At 39.8% G+C, this 16,837-nt stretch overlaps 1 protein-coding gene across 1 annotated transcript in view; it reads right to left on the reverse strand.

Annotated features, from left to right (window-relative positions):
• The window catches only part of TM7SF3 (transmembrane 7 superfamily member 3), a 37,973-nt gene that overhangs the window by 14,839 nt on the left and 6,297 nt on the right, over positions 1–16,837 (reverse strand). Inside the window, exons 2-5 of the mRNA XM_059081173.2 lie at positions 12,577–12,731; positions 8,772–8,922; positions 5,431–5,551; positions 4,499–4,670 (exon numbers count right to left, since the gene is read on the reverse strand). Of these exons, the coding sequence (XP_058937156.1) occupies positions 4,499–4,670; positions 5,431–5,551; positions 8,772–8,922; positions 12,577–12,731 (599 nt within the window). The remainder of the gene's footprint in view (positions 1–4,498; positions 4,671–5,430; positions 5,552–8,771; positions 8,923–12,576; positions 12,732–16,837) is intronic.

A 16,837-nucleotide genomic window follows, 5' to 3' on the forward strand; every position in this document is an offset into this window, starting at 1 on the left:
CATTTCTCTAATAATTAGTGATGCTGAGCATCTTTTCATGTGCCTCTTGCCATCAGCATGTCTTCTTGCACTGTTGGTGGGAAAGTAAATCGATACAGCTACTAAGGAGAACAGTATGGAGGTTCCTTAAAAAACTAAAAACAGAACTACCCTATGACCCACCAATCCTACTACTGGACATATACACTGAGAAAACCATAATTCAAAAGACTCATGCACCCCAATGTTCATTGCAGCACGGTTTACAATAGCCAGGACATGGAGGCAACCTAAATGTCCATCAACAGATGAATGGATAAAGAAGATGTGGTACATATATATACAATGGAATATTACTCAGCCATAAAAAAGAACGAAATTGGGTCATTTGTAGAGATGTGGATGGACCTAGAGTCTGTCACACAGAGTGAAGTAAGTCAGAAAGAGAAAAACAAATATCTAATATTAATGCATATAAGTGGAATCTAGAAAAATGGTATAGATTATCTTATTTGTAAAGCAGAAATAGAGACACAGATGTAGAAAACAAATGCATGGATACCAAGGGGGAAGGCGGGGGGATGAATTGGGAGATTGGGATTGACATATATATATATACACTATTGATACTGTGTATAAAATAGATAACGAATGAGAACCTACTGTATAGCACAGGGAACTCTACTCTATGCTCTGTGGTAACCTAAATGAGAAGGAAATCCAAAAAAGAGGGGATATATGTATATGTATAGCTGATTCACTTTGCTGTAAAGTAGAAACCAACACACCTTGTAAAGCAATTATACTCCAATAAAAATTAATTTTAAAAAAACCCACAAGCTTTTCTATTATAACCCCACCTACATGTGCTATTAAATTCTAATATGAAAGTACAATTCTTGTTTAAAATATACACTAGCCCATTTAGCTTTTTTAAAACAATTTATTAAAGTATAGTCAATTTACAAAGCTGTGTTAATTTCTGCTGTACAGCAAAGTGACTCAGTTAAACATACATATATATATTCCTTTTCATATTCTTTTCCACTATCATTTATCACAGGATATTGAATATAGTTTCCCTGTGCTATCCATCCTACATATAATAGTTTGCCAACCCATTTGACTTTGTCAAGAGATTGTTCTACACAGTCTGTGCGTGTTGATATGAACAAGCTCTTACACAAAATGCATCTAAAGATTTTGTATATGTTAATAATTTAAGTAACATGTGATATAAATAAATGATTTAAGTAAAATGTGCAAGTTAGGACAAAGAAAAGAATTTTTGTCTCGTCTGCTAGACTGTAAATGACATAAGGGCAGGAACCTTATTTATCCTGCTCACGAGTCTCCCCTCAGTAATTAGCACAGAGTAAATGTCCAACAGACATGAGCAATCACCGTGAGCTACAGGTTACTGACGTAGGCCGTGCGGATTAACATCTCACAGAGAGCGCCCACTTACTGTTGTCTAACAGGCTCTGAAATAAGAAAAATTACATACAGCTGTGTTATCCTGTAGCCCTCCACTTCAAAAATTCCCTTCTAAACGTGGTTTTTTAAATAGGGGATAAATATAATAGGAGGAACAAAAGCTCCACGTAGTCCTAACACACAGATATGTTCCTACTAACAGCAGTGAGAAAACGAAATGTTAGGGTTTCAGGAGTAAATAATTAGGAGCCTCTTAGAAAACTTCTACTATTTACATATAGTGCTTAGCCTTCAAAAATATGTTTTCTGGGCAAAGGACTGGTCAAGTCCAACAGAATGTTAACTTTACCTCCTGCTCTCCCAAGTTTTTATTACGAGACATTCAACCTTAGAGAAATGTTCAAAGAACAATACAATGAAAAAGTTATATACCCCACTTAGATTCAACGGTTGTTATTATTTTACCGTATTTGCTTTTCTGTCCCTCCCTCCTGCTCCTCCCCACCCCACATATATATATATATATATATATATATATATATATATATATATATTATGGCTGAACCATTTTTAAAGTAAGTTACAGGAATCATGACATTTCACTTCTAAATACTTCAGCATGCATGTCCTAACACAGTGTTTCTCAAACTTAATAGCCTATGAATCACTGGGGAGCTTGTTAAAATTCAGATTCTGATTCTGCTGGTCAGAGGAGGTACCTGAGATTCTGCTTTTCTAAGAATCTCTCAGGTGATGCAACGCTATGCATTCATCTACCACACTTTGAATAGCAAGATATTAAGTACAAGGAGATTCTCCTATGTGCTCACAATACCTTAGCTCACCTAAGAAAATTAATAATTTCTTATTATCTAATACACAGTCCATATTCAAATTTTCCCAAATGCCTTTTATAGCTTTTCTCCCCCTTAACCAAGATCCAACCAAGTTTCATGTATGATGTTTATCTCCAATTTCTGCAATCTAGAATCACCATTGAAAGATTAAGGATGTTATTTTACAGATTACTCCACAATCTGAATTTATCAGATTGTGCTCAAGATGCCCTATGAATTTCTTGTAAACAGGAACTCCTATAAACAGGAACTCAAGTTAAACCTGTTTTGCTAGAATATTCCATAGGTCATGGCGATAAAGTCAGCCTACATTCACATGAACACATAATGCAGGTTCACCTACTATCAGCAAAGCTAACTCTGACCACATGGATAAGGTAGAGACCATCGGATCACTCCACTCTGAAAGCGGTTTTCCCTTTGCAATTAGAATTAATCTGAGGGTGCTATTTAGGTATCCTGGGAATATCCTTCCCCCCAACACTCTTTCACCTGGTGATCCTTGCCTGAATTATTTCACTGAGGGTCAGAAAATGGAGATTTTCTAATTCTATTATTCCTTCTAAATTTACTAGCTGGCATTCTTCTGTAAAGCAGAGCTTTCTCTTATCAACCCAGAGTGAATTACAGATCGTCCTTTTAAAAAGGCAGGGTAAATTCCTTCCCTTTATTAATTTTCAGAGTATAATTTTGTGTCCTTTGCTCCAACGGTAGCAACTGAGCATTTTTCCTTTTTCTTTTTTTAGTATCAGTATGGACGTGGTTTTGTTTATTCAAGGCATAACCAATCACATTCTCTTTGATGACTGAATTGTCCCAGAGATGGCCAGTGTGAGCCTCTTCAAACAGGCTCCAGGGACTTCTGTGGCGGTCCAGTGGCTAAGACTTCGCCTTCCAATGCAGGGGATGTGGGTTCAATCCCTGGTCAGGGAACTAAGATCCCATATGCCTCGTGGCCATAAAACCGAAACATAAAACAGAAGCAATATTGTAACAAATTCAATAAAGACTTTAAAAATGGTCCACATCAAACAAAAATCTAAAGAAAACAAAAAACAACCAGAAAAAGCAGGCTCCAGAGTCTTCTTGACATGCCCTCATTAGTCGTTGAGGGTTTTCTTGAATTCTGGCACGTGATATTCTAGCTCTTAACCAAAAGTTAAGAAGTAAACTAAAAAGACTCTGTTATAAGAATTCTTACATTCTTCATAAGAATAAAAATGGTCTTCAAAATTTCCTATGTACTTTGCCAATAGAGCTTCCTAATTTGTGAATAAGCACAATGAGTTTTCTTGTATAAGGCTCCCTCTTAGCATGGGGCAATGACATGCTAGTTGACACAGCAACAAAATCAGATCTTACTCTTACTCTAGCCTGAGCCCCTAGGCTAATCAGAGACACCCAGTTTCAATCGCTTCTTTCTATGTAATCTGATAATCTACAAACTTCTAGGAAGATCTTAGTAGTCTAGAAAAACTTTACCCACCAACCACTACACTGACTGATGACCTTGTTTATTAGGCCGATATCAGGCACCCTTTAAGACATAAAGATAAAATCCTGCCCTCCACAAGAATGATCTAGAGCATGAGTCTCAAATTTTAATTTGCATAGGCATCACCTGGGGATCATAAATACAGATGCTGATTCCATAGCTCTGGGGTAGAGCCTAATTGTCTGCAACTCTAACAAACTCCCAGATGATGCCAAGGCTGCTGGCCTGTCCCCACCCTTGGAGTCACAAGAGTTTTCAGGGGTTTCAAAAGCTCGAAGAAAACTTTTGCTGCAAGTTAGAAACTTTGCATTTGGGTTTAAATATTAAAGATAACGTGTATATCCTTAAACAGTTTCACATTACTTTTTCTCAAAACACTATAACCTTTAGACTTGCCAAATTTTTTTAATCTAATAGTTATGGGAGTACATAGAAAATTACCACCCACTTCCATCCATAGCTCAAGATTACCAGTCATAGATGTGGCTGCAACTAAAACATAACAAAATTTACATGCATCTCCTCAAAAGCCAACGTTACTTAGGGATATCACTAACAATGACTCCCAAGGTGATAATGAAACAAAAGAGAAAAAGTGAGAATCCCAGAAAAACCAAGAAAACAGTTTAAAAGAAAAAAAAAAAAAAAAAGCTCCTGGTAGCTTCTCCCCTTCTCAACTCTTACAAAGGCATCACAGTCTGGCCACACAAATTATGAGAGTCAGATTTACCTTGACAGCATTGGCCTGCACCTGAGGCACCTCGGCCATCCTCTTCAGGTGCCTTAGCAATGCCTCTTCAGTGAGGTCGTTCTCCGGCAAAAAATACTGATAGACGTCATACTGCAACCTCCACCTGGAGTCCTGGCCCGTCTTGACGTCACACGGCGGAGCATCTGTGCCTCTAAAGTCAACCAACAAAACTGAACGTCAATCTCTTGTGCTGCAAGTCTCATCTATAAAAAGGCACCAAAAGCTGGAACTTCAAACTTCTGCAACAACGATTCCAAGTTTGGCATCACCAAGAAAGGAGAGGCAGTATGTATGGTTACACAACCAGATGTGAGTATCAGTCAGGTTGAGTCAGTTGCCCGCTTTGCTACTTGTTGGCTGTGTGTATGTGGGCAAATCACTTAATCTCAACAACCCTTAGGGGGCCTTTCTGTAAAATAAGAACAGCAGCCCCTTCTTCATAAAATTGTTAGGATTAAATGACAACACACAGCACTTAGCAGCACCATGGATGATACACAGGGAGCACTTCAAATGTTACTCAAATGTTAGCTATCATTACTATTAAAGTAGAAACTAGGGCAGAATGTTAATTACAATAATAAAATCCTTACAAAAAATATGAGTGTTTCATGCCTCCAGAATGTTTTCTATATTTAAAACTTTTTACAGAAACTAAGATGTACTTCTAAGCTCATAATAAAGGCTCAACATCTGTCTCTTCCTAAGAATGAAGGGAAAAAACATTAACTGTAAATGACAGCGCGAGTATTAGTAACAAAGCTTAAATTACTTCCATTCCAAAAAAAAAAATTAAGCAATTCAATTTTGCTAAAGAGAAACTATGGATTTTGAGAGAATTTACTCAATCTACACAACAGCGAGCCATGCACGTCCTAAAAGGAGTTTTAGGAGTCAGGAGACAGACATACCTCGCATGACCTAGGTTTGCTGGAGCAAATTTGATAGTTGTTTCAAAGAAATTATACTCCAGGTAAATGTTGGAATCGATGTCTAAATCAAACTCCAAATTACAACCACCAGGGATAGGATCTGGATGGAAAACAAGGAAGTTACTTAACATAGAATTCTTATATATTCAAACCACACTCGGAAAAACAGAACCCCACCCCTTATAAGAACTCCCAATATAGAAGTTAAATAGACAGCTTCTAGTTTTGTACTACCTCATGGACTAAGGGTAAAGTTAACTGAGGCTACGGGCTGTGGAACAGGGATTAGAAGACCTTTTCTGTAAAGGGCCAGATAGTAGATATTTTAGAGGCTTTTCAGACTTGATGGTCTCTGTGGCAACTACTCAACCCTGCTCTTGTGGCACAAAAGCAGCCATAAGATGATACGTAAGCAAATGGGCTATGTTCTTTTGTTTTTTTTTTTTAAGTATCGGATTTTTAGTTGCTTTTCTTTTTTTTTCCTTTAATATTTATTTATTTATTTGGCTGTGCTAGGTCTTAGTTGCAGCACACGGGATATTAGTTGCAGCACACGGGATATTAGTTGCAGCACACGGGATATTAGTTGCAGCGTGCAGGATCTAGTTCCCTGACCAGGGATAGAACCTGGGCCCCCTGCATTGGGAGCACAGAGTCTTAACAACTGGACCACCAGGGAAGTCCCTGGGCTATGTTCTAATAAGACTTCATGCACAAAACAGGCAACAAGCTGGATCTGTCTTGCGCTCTGGAGTTTGCCAACCTCTGCACTAGAGTTAAAAAGGTCAGAAGAGGCAGAAATCCTTAAGCTGGGGTCCAAGAGTGGGTTTCAGAGGCTCCATGAACACCGTGAAATTGTATGCCAAATGTTGAATGTGTACCTTTCCTACCTAGAGAAGTTTTTATTAGATTTTAGTATATAGACGAAGGCTTTTCACATGACTCTTTCAACAGGGAGGAAGATGGTGTCATCCTCATAGCTGGAAGTCTTTGTGTATATATAAAAGAGTAAAAATTTTAAAATCTCAGGAAGCCCAAGACCACGTATTAGAATAGCATATGTAAAATTAAACAGAAAATAAATTGGGGGTATTTAATTTACATTAATAATGTTATTAAAACAGCTCTTCTTTTCTTATTAGGAATCCTATTCATAACCTTTAAGCAAGACAACACTTAAGGAAGTCACTTGACATTAGTTCAATTCCATGCAAAGAACTGTACACAGCCGAATCAAGTGGAGAAGCTCAGAACAAGGTAAACCAATTTAAAGGTTTTTAAGATCTCAACTTCATACACTCATCCAATCACTCCCACAGCTGGTCCTTAGTTTCCATAAACTGCTGGAACTCTGCAGATTTGGAATGGAGATACCCAGTGTGCACTGTTTCAATATTCTGCGGAATCTCTCTCAGAATTCTGTGCTCTTCTTTCACACTCTCCTTTTCCTGCATTTACAAATATTTACCACACCTGAGAAGAGCATGTGTATTGTAACTGACACTCCACTGTTCATAAATTTTCTTGTGCACTGACCCTGAGGGAAGCTTGAAATCTATCATTTTTCAATCAGGTAATTACCCTTTTGCTACATAACACTGCCTTTCTTCAACTCCAATCCCTTTTTGGCTTCTACCTCCTTTACTAGTTATTGCAACCTTTCCTTCCTTTTACTACCAAACTTTAAAAGAACGTAGGGCTTCCCTGGTGGCGCAGTGGTTGAGAGTCTGCCTGCCGATGCAGGGGACGCGGGTTCGGGCCCCGGTCCGGGAGGATCCCACATGCCGCGGAACGGCTGGGCCCGTGAGCCATGGTTGCTGAGCCTGCGCGTCCGGAGCCTATGCTCTGCAACGGGAGAGGCTACAACAGTGAGAGGCCCGCGTACAGCAAAAAAAAAAAAAAAAAAAAAAAAAAGAATGTAAATTTCCTCACCACACCTTCACTCCTCAATCACTATAATCTAGTTTTCACCCTCACTGTGCCACTAAAATGACTCTCATTAAAGGCCACCACTGACTCTGGATTGTGCTATCATATGGACACTTTCAGTCACTCTCTTGATCTCTCTGCAAAGTACTATTTACCACTCCTTACTTAATGCAGGATGTCCAGGCTCTCCTCTTACCTTCCTGTCTACTCCTTAGTCTTGCAATTATTCTTCAGCAGTTAGCATCCCCCAGAAACAGTCTGGCACGTGGCAGGCACTAGGAAGTTACCTGCTATTATTTTTTCCCCCCTAAATCTCTAAGTTCATGCCTGGACAATCTCACTTACTTCCATGGCTTTTACTAACCATGATTCAGTCGGATATCTAACCTCACTCCTCCACTCCAGGCCCTTATTTTAAACTGCCTACTATACATTTCCATCCAGATGTCCTATAAGGGTCTCAGATTCAATGTGTCCCAAACTGAAGTCACCATCTACCTCATCTCAACCCCCTAAAACATCCAGCACCACAAAAATCCTATATCTCCATGCCTATTTCGCATCACCACCTCCCAGCTGCCCAAATGGGAAGCCCATGCTCCCTACTTTTACAATCCATAACCACTGGTCATTGTGTCTTGTCAATTCTACCTTCTGAATATCTCAAACCCACCTCCTCCTCTCCATCCCCCTCGAGGGGCCTTTGATCACGTCTTCATTCCTCACTATGAGTCCTGAAAGCTGTGCTGTCTGGACTCCGCTATGCCCTCTCCAACCCACTCCTCACACTGCTTCTAGAGTTAACTTTCTAAGCGATGAAATGCATCAGCTCATTCCTCTGCTCAAGAGGGAAGAGATATGGGCACATATGTATATGTAGAGCTGATTCACTTTGTTGTAAAGCAGAAACTAACACACCATTGTAAAGCAATTATACTCCAATAAAGATGTCAAAAATAATAATAATAAAATAAACTCACTATGTTCCTCAGCATAGAGTGCAAACCTCACGTTGTACACCAGGCCCTTCACACCCTGGCTCCAGCCACAGCCACTGTTCACCATCCTCCAAACACCCCATTCTTCTTCCACGTCTTCCTCGGCCTCCGATAACCAACTAGTGTGTGAAGGACCATGTCCTGTCTTTCTGTTACAGCTTCTCCAAGGGCTCCTTAAATGTTTTCCAAACGAATAAATGTGTTCTCCTAGTCCCTACCTGGGCTTTCAGTCATCATGCTAGTTCTCTGACTCTCCTGCTGTTAGTACCTTTCTGACTCAAGGTATTGTACTTATAATCAACACTTTTAATAGGATTATAGTTTTCTCTACATTTTCACACACAAGTCCCGCATTCTGGAGAGTTAACGGGGCATCGACAACAGAAAGGTTACCGCTTTCCGAGTAGGAGAGTGGAATGGCCACATTTTGGACAGGCTCAGGGTCTGAAGTCTCCAAGTGCCACGTGCATATACTCTGCTCTGGTCTAAGAATGAAAACCAGTCCTTTGTCAGTGCCTGTTCCCGAGGCATTGGGAAGGAGAGTCTGCAATAAGGAAACAAGAGTCATCACGAATCGGGAGTTGAACAGAGCGCTTCAATTTTGGAGTGGATCTAGTGTGCGTGCCCTACTCCAAAGCTTCTCTGAGCAAAAAGGAATAAAGCCAGACCTTCCTTAGACGACAGAAGAATTCTTTTCACCTCTATGTGCACGTGCCCACACATACACACGGAGGAACTATTTAAAATGTTACGTCTCTGATCAGGAATAGCAGATACACAGAAAAAACACCAAGCTTTTCAATCCCCTCAGTTAGGATCTACTATGTCAAGTACTAAGACTACTGGGTTAAGAACTACTGTGTGAATGACAAAACTAAAACAATTTAGTGATGAGTCTGATGTCCTTTATTCAGGGGAGAACCACCCATGGATTGGGGGAGGACAGTGCCTCACTAGCTATGGAGTCCTGTTCCCAAGGGGTGTGGGGCACGAACTAGTTCTTTAGAGCATTAGAAGGGCATGCTTGGCTAGGTCGGGATTTCCTTAGAAGTCGGGCGGATCCTGTTTTCTAGGCTAAGCCGAGCTGGAAGATTGTGGTCAGTGTAAGTTAGGTTTCCTTGACAGGGCTTCCCTGTAAGTGCAGGCTGACTTAGGTTTAGATTTGTGACGTGGACCAAGCCACTGGGGCAGCCTCCATTCGCGGTCCCGATACACAAATTAACCTGACCACTACCAAGACAAAAACATAAGCTCCGCCCCCAAAGAGCTCAGTTCTTGGAAAGCTTTCTTAAAAAACTGAGTTGTCATTAACATATTATAAATTACACATAAAGTATACTAACGGTAGGTTTTGGTAAGTGTAGGCACCTGTGACACCACCGCCACAACCAAGACCGTGAACACACAGATCACCTTTGTGCCCCGTTCTAACCCTTCCTCACACCCCGGCCAGTCTGCCATCCCCTGCCCCCATCTGCTGGGGAAGCTTTTTGAATAACAAAGTACTAAGCTAAGAGGTAGGAGATTCAGAGTGCTTTCTTAAAGCTAAGGAAATAGAAAGAAAAAAGTGCCAGATGGGTTTCAATTTGACAAGCGTAAAAGAGAATGACCCAAACACTCAGTGAGGAACTATAGGGTCAGCGGTTTCAAAGCACTAACTGCCAAGATGACCCAAAAACTCCAAAGTGCCACACTGCATCAGGAAGTTACAACAGAAAGTTCTCTTCACAGACTCACTTCTAGAGCTATGTGCAGTTCTGCTTATCATCTTCTCAGCAGTATGAACACAGTGAGAACGAAAGGCAGTCCGAGAAAGGAACACGACAATAATTCAGGATAACTCAGATCCTTTCTGCATGAACACCAAGCCCCAAGATGCTGTCCATCCAGGCCATTTTTACCACGTTAGTAATGCTGGCCGCCCTTTATCTAACCTCAGTTTCCTCAAATGTAAAAACAGGCATTAGAACTACTTGGTTGAACTGTTACGAGAATTAAATTAACTACGGCGGGCTTCCCTGGTGGCGCAGTGGTTGAGAGTCCGCCTGCCGATGCGGGGGACGCGGGTTCGTGCCCCGGTCCGGGAAGATCCCACGTGCCGCGGAGCGGCTGGGCCCGTGAGCCATGGCCGCTGCGCCTGCGCGTCCGGAGCATGTACTCCGCAACGGGAGAGGCCATGACAGTGACAGGCCCGTGTACAGGAAAAAAAAAAAGGAAAAAAAAAAAATTAACTACGTGGAAAACCAAATGCAAGGGTTCCTAACTAGGAGCCCCAGAGGCCCAGTGAGTTTCCAGAGGTCTCCATGAAATTATACAGATGTAGTCATACATTTTGCCAGGTAGAGAGTCCTGAGATTTCAGCAAATTCCAAGGCTATGGCCCCAGGCACTTAAGGATCACTGGCCTAGCACACAGTGGGCATGCAAGAAATATAAATGCCTTTTTTCGCCATCCTTTCTCTTACTTCAAATGTTGTCTTTGCTATGATATTATTAAGAAGGAAATTATCTCTGTGCCATTTTACTATATAAGGGCCTGAATAGAAAGTTTCCATTTGAATTTAATGCCAGAAAAAAACTTGGCTTCCCCTCAAGAATTGGCATGTTTCTTCCTTCTAAGAAAGTTATGAAATTTAACATGCTTTGATTTCTGCTCTGGCTGTAAAGAACTCAGGCAAAATCAATATATGGGTCATTAAAATATATATATATATATATATATATGCATCATAGACACTGTTATCTCTTCAATTAACATAACTTACTCCTTCCTCTTTTCCTTGATCAAACCCTTCCATTTCTAGTCTATTAAATTACCACACACAACTTCAAAACCTTCGTGGCAGAGACAGGAAAGCAGGAACAAAAAATACCAAATATTTAGTTTGAAAGATACTGTGACCAATGCCCATAAGATATATAGGAATTGGACTAAGACAGCTCTGTTGAGCAAATTCCAGAATATTAGAAGGTAGGCTTTGGACAAATAAAAATGCAGCACAACTTTATACAGAGTGAAATTCATTTATTTGTCTAGGGGGTCATATAGACTAAATATAAATAGATTTGTAAAAGGGTAACATAAATGGCAGAGCCTTAAGAGCTTAAGCTGACCCAGGACATTTGAAAAACTTCCCAGAGCTGAGGTTGAGTTTCAGGGGTGTAGTGATGATCTCTGTAAGAGGGTCCTAAATGCTGCTGGAAGCAAAGCACTGCACTGGTTAAAACTTAGTGTTAGGATTCTTTTGTTTCCATGAGACTCCAAAGAATAAAGCAGATCCTACAGGAGTCTTAATAAACTTCAACTGATCCTACAGGAGTCTTAATAAGCTTCAACACTAAATGGCTGAACAACAAAGCAAACCCATTAAAATGTACTCTCAGGTAAAAATCACTGAGGACACAGTAGGGTAAGAAAAAGAAAAGGTGGGAAGTATGAGGAAAGCTTAACTACAGACAGGAGACATTTGGTACAAGCCACCCTCCCTCAAACTCACGAGCATCACCCCTCTTTAGGTCAGAGGTCACCACTCAAGAAAGGCCTGTGATACTCACCTCTTAGCCAGTCTAAACCACTAACTTGACAGGACCCAATCTTGATTTTTAAAAAAAAAATTTAAGACATACACTTCTCCACAAATTTATCACCCTTTGTCAAGATGGTATAGGGGCCCCAAATTCTAACCACCTCTTTGAATTACTCATTACTGCGTTCTCCCATGTATACGCACATTGTACGTGTATATAAACTTTTTCTTCCCCCTCCTGTTAAAAAAAGAAAAGAAATTTAAGACATAAAGTGGCATCAAATTCTAATGCTCGGGACTTCCCTGGTAGGTCAGTGGTTAAGAATCCGCCTGCCAATGCAGGGGACATGGGCTCAATCCCTGGTCCGGGAAGATGCCACATGCCACGGAGCAACTAAGCCCGTGCACCGCAACTATTGAGCCTGCACTCTAGAGCCCGCGAGCCACAACTACTGACCCGCACGCTGCAGCTACTGAAGCCCGTGCACCTAGAGCCCGTGCTCCACAAGAGAAGCCACTGCAATGAGAAGCCCGCACGTAGCAACGCAGACCCAACGCAGCCAAAAAAAAAAAAAAAGTGTCTCAAAAAAAAAAAAAATTCTAACGCTCACGCTAAATACAAGACCCCAAAATGTGGAAATGGCTTTTATGGAAGTAACTCTTTGTACTTACCTCAGAAAAAGAAACTGTTGTATTCTGATACTGTGAATGTATTTGGAAAATAAGAAAAGTGACATTGCTGGAAATATGACGCAAAACAGCTTCCTCTGGAAAGGACTTCTTGAGCTCCAAGTAGCTAAATTTCCCCACAGAAAATTCAAGAAGACCTACAATGAGAGAAACGTTTCATTGTAACACATATCTCTAATAGCGATTTGTACAAACTGCATACTTAAACACAAATGCATGGCTAATTTAATCCTCAGAAAATCCCGTTGAGATAAATAGTATTATTACTGCTCCTATTTCACTTATGACAATGAAGCTCAAAGGGGTAAAGCTGCCCACCCAGGTGACTCAGCTAGAAAGGGTGGAACTGAGAACCTAAGGGGAAGAAAGGTATCTCTCAAAAGATGTGAAAAATAGGCTGTTCAAGGTGCCTGGCTCCCAGAGCCCAGGAAAATCCCCCTTCTGGTAGCAGCAATAACAACTCTATTCAGAACAGAGTCCCTGAATTTAAGAATTAACAACCCCGATGAGTTACTAACAATCGTAAATGCACTGGTACTAAAGATTATTACAATCTAGTGAATTCTGAAGTCAGCCCAGCTAGAGAGACACATCTGGCTTCAATTTTACCCCACCATTTACTAGCTGTGTGATCTCAGGCAAGTTACTTAATTCCCTTAAACCTCAATTTCTTCATCTGTCAAATAAGACTGAAGTACTCAGCTTGCAAAGGAAGGTGTCATCAGCACAGGCAAAAATGTCTATTGAGTGTCCACACCAGGAACTTCATGAATCATAGGGCTTCCGGAAGAAGGAGATTTTCGTTTGTTTGTTTAAGCATCAAGTTCAGAGTCCACATAAAAGACAGGCTATAACAAGTTCTCCAACACCTCACCTAGGCTTTCCCATTTGTCCACTTGCCTCCACTGTCTGCTTGTGTTTCACTCACTCACTGTGTCTTATCTCCCAGCTGCTCACCAGTTCTTTCCTTTTCCAACCTAATTCTCAAGGAATCCACTAAATAGGCTGCTTTGACTTCTGTGTGGTTCTGGGCTCCCATTTCGCCCCCCTGCCCTACAGTCAGTGTGTCTTTGCATAAACAGCAGAGGAGCCTGCAAGCATTACATAAACAGTCTTGGGGGCTGGAACCTAAAAATAGAAAAAGAGATTTCAATTTAATAGAGATGAAAAGTAGTTGATGAGGTAAAGATTATATTCACCAGAGTCCCACAGTGGAAGGATCATGTTTTATTTTAGAAGGGAATTTGAGTCAGTGGGAGCTAAAAGAAAACACCCCAGACACTAACTCATTCTTATGTACCGTTTCCTAAGAAGGCTAATTTTTTCAGCACTTTTTGTTGTTCTTGTAGTTAACACAAGTACTCCATTTGGATGATTAAAAAACAGACCATCAAGAAAGGCTAACCAAGAAAACCAAACAGAACATACAAACATTGCTAGACCTAGAATAAAGCTTACTCTATATAAAATTTCCCCAAACTCCATGATGTTATTATATTATCTTCATAACTTAATTTTTTAATTGATTATAGAAAAAAAGATTATTTGTGGTTCTAATTTAATTTCTAAAAATCCAGAGAAAATTTTAATAGTTGTAACAATGACAAATGAAGGTGGTGTATTTTCTATTTATGTAACTGGAAAGACATTTCACCTTTTATGTGGAACAAAACTCCAGCCTGAAGAGAGGTAAAAATATTAGGAAGTGGCTAACAGAATCCACGGAAGTCTGGAAAATGTGGGGAGTTTTCTGGGTTGTTTTTTTTTTTTTAAAGGGGAACAAGGAACATTTTAATATTCCAGGTCTTCCCAGCATCAGGATTACTTTATTAGGAAACCAAATTATACATAAAATTAAGGACCTCAGTAAATGGCCCTAAAAACTTTTCATGTATTGCACTTTAACTTTGGTCCCATCCATTCTCCACCTTCCAAGTCTTAAAACTATCCACAAATTCCAGTCTAAGAGCAGTCTCAGTTTGTTTTCCTAGGAATTAATTGGATTTCCATCCTTTAACTGTCCAAAGCACTCAGCTCATTTACTGACCTGCCTTTTCGAGTTACATTTTCAGTTTTTGTTTTTTCAGTCCTTCCCCATCCCATTTTCTCTATCTGACGAATTCTTATTTTAGTACTTATGGACTAGTCACTCTGCCTATTGAATACTGTGATCAGAACTGATGTAAGTAAATTCGTAAAGGTTATAATCACTTAACTAACACTTAAATTTGCCCTTAAACCTATCTTAGAAACTTCTGATGATCTTTACGTCTGTCTCCCATTACATGGGCCTTGAATCAAAATACTACCCAGAACATTTATAAGCCCTGGAAGAGACTGAAGTTATCAGTCAGTGAAGTGTTGGTTTTCTTAACGTTTCCTTAATCTATCACACAAGGGTGAAGGTAAATCACAACTCAGAAATACTTGGAGAACCAAAACTTTCAGTGATTTAAAAGACAGTAAGGAAAGACAGGACCATAGAAATTAAAATATACTACTAAACGACTGGTAACTTAACAAAATAAGTAGGGGTAGTAAAAGTAGATATTCTTGGGAATGTATGTTAAGTGACTTTTTTTTTTCTTTTTTTAAAATTTATTTTTATTTTATTTATTTTTGGCTGCATTGGGTCTTCGTTGCTGCGTGCGGGTTTCTCTCTAGTTGCGGAGAGCGGGGGTTACTCTTCATTGTGGTGCGTGGGCTTCTCATTGCGGTGCCTTCTCTTGTTGCAGAGCACAGGCTCTAGGCACGTGGGCTTCAGTAGTTGTGGCACGCGGGCTCAGTAGTTGTGGCTCACGGGCTCTAGAGCACAGGCTCAGTAGTTGTGGCGCATGGGCTTAGCTGCTTCACGGCATGTGGGATCTTCCCGGACCAGGGCTCGAACCTGTGTCCCTGAATTGGCAAGCAGATTCTTAACCACTGTGCCACCAGGGAAGCCCTAAGTGCCTTTTCTTTACACATTTCATTGTTTAACAGATTTCTATAGCGATCATGAGGCGTTCTTACCAGAAAGGAAATGCATAATTTGAAAAAAACCTCCTTCCCTGATGGCACTCAAAACACAGGTTCTACCTCAACTCTTTATGTGAAATTTATAAAACAGGGACAATCTAGACAAAATGGTGACACTCTCAACACTCAACAGGTGTCACCTGTTTTGTTTTTCCCTTAAAATGGTAATATTGTTCCAGGTCATACATAAGCCATATTTTAAAAGGCAAGAACTGCAGAGAAAGTTAATTCCTCCAGCAAGTACACTGTATAGAAATAATCACTATTAACAGTTTGGTATACATCTTTCAGGATTTAGGCAGATATCAGCATGAGCATCTCTATATAGATGAAAAAAGAAAGACACAAATATGTTTGGTATAGCCATTTCATAGATCTTAGATATCTTTCCACATCAACAGATAATTCTAGCTTTATCATTTTAAAAGCTATATAATAATTCCATTCTAGGTAAACATGATTATCCAACCAATCCCTTACTAATGAACATATAGGCTGTTACCATTCCAGCATGAATAAGAAATAAGAAATAAAATAGTTCTATTTTGTGAAACAATACTCTAGAAAAAATATATACATATGTGTGTGTGTGTGTACATATATATATGCCAGGCAATAAACCTATTTGAGAAGGTTTTTGCTGTGACAGTGAAGCAGATCACCTTTGATCTTAAATGGTTAAAATAACTAAGAAGTCTCGTTCTCATTAAGAAAATCAGAAATGAAAACCAACAGCTTCTGTGAGAATATAAAATGATCAGGACCAAAAAACAGTAAGTGACAGTCTCTGCTTCCGACTTCTTCGAGAAGAACACCTGCCATTTCAGAAACAGATTTCCGAAAGCTTCTGAAAGGAAGACGATGCCTGCTAACCCTCTTTCCCCAAATGCCAAGACAAATGACAAGAACCAGAAGGAAGCCAGATAACAAAGGGGAGAGACACTGTATACAGTATTTTTAAAAAACTGGTCACTTGACAAAGTAAGTAAGGCTATTAAAAACAGGTACCTATGGGGTGTATTTTATTTTTTTATTTTTTATTTATTTATTTTTTAAACATCTTTATTGGAGTATAATTGTTTTACAATAGTGTGTTAGTTTTTCCTTTACAACAAAGTGAATCAGTTATACATATACATATGTTATGTTCCGATATCTCTTCCCTCTTGCATCACCCTCTCTCCTACCCTCCCTATCCCACCTATGGGGTGTATTTTAAATAATGTCT

Source organism: Kogia breviceps, chromosome 12, assembly GCF_026419965.1.
Source record: "Kogia breviceps isolate mKogBre1 chromosome 12, mKogBre1 haplotype 1, whole genome shotgun sequence".
NCBI classification, from domain to species: domain Eukaryota; kingdom Metazoa; phylum Chordata; class Mammalia; order Artiodactyla; family Physeteridae; genus Kogia; species Kogia breviceps.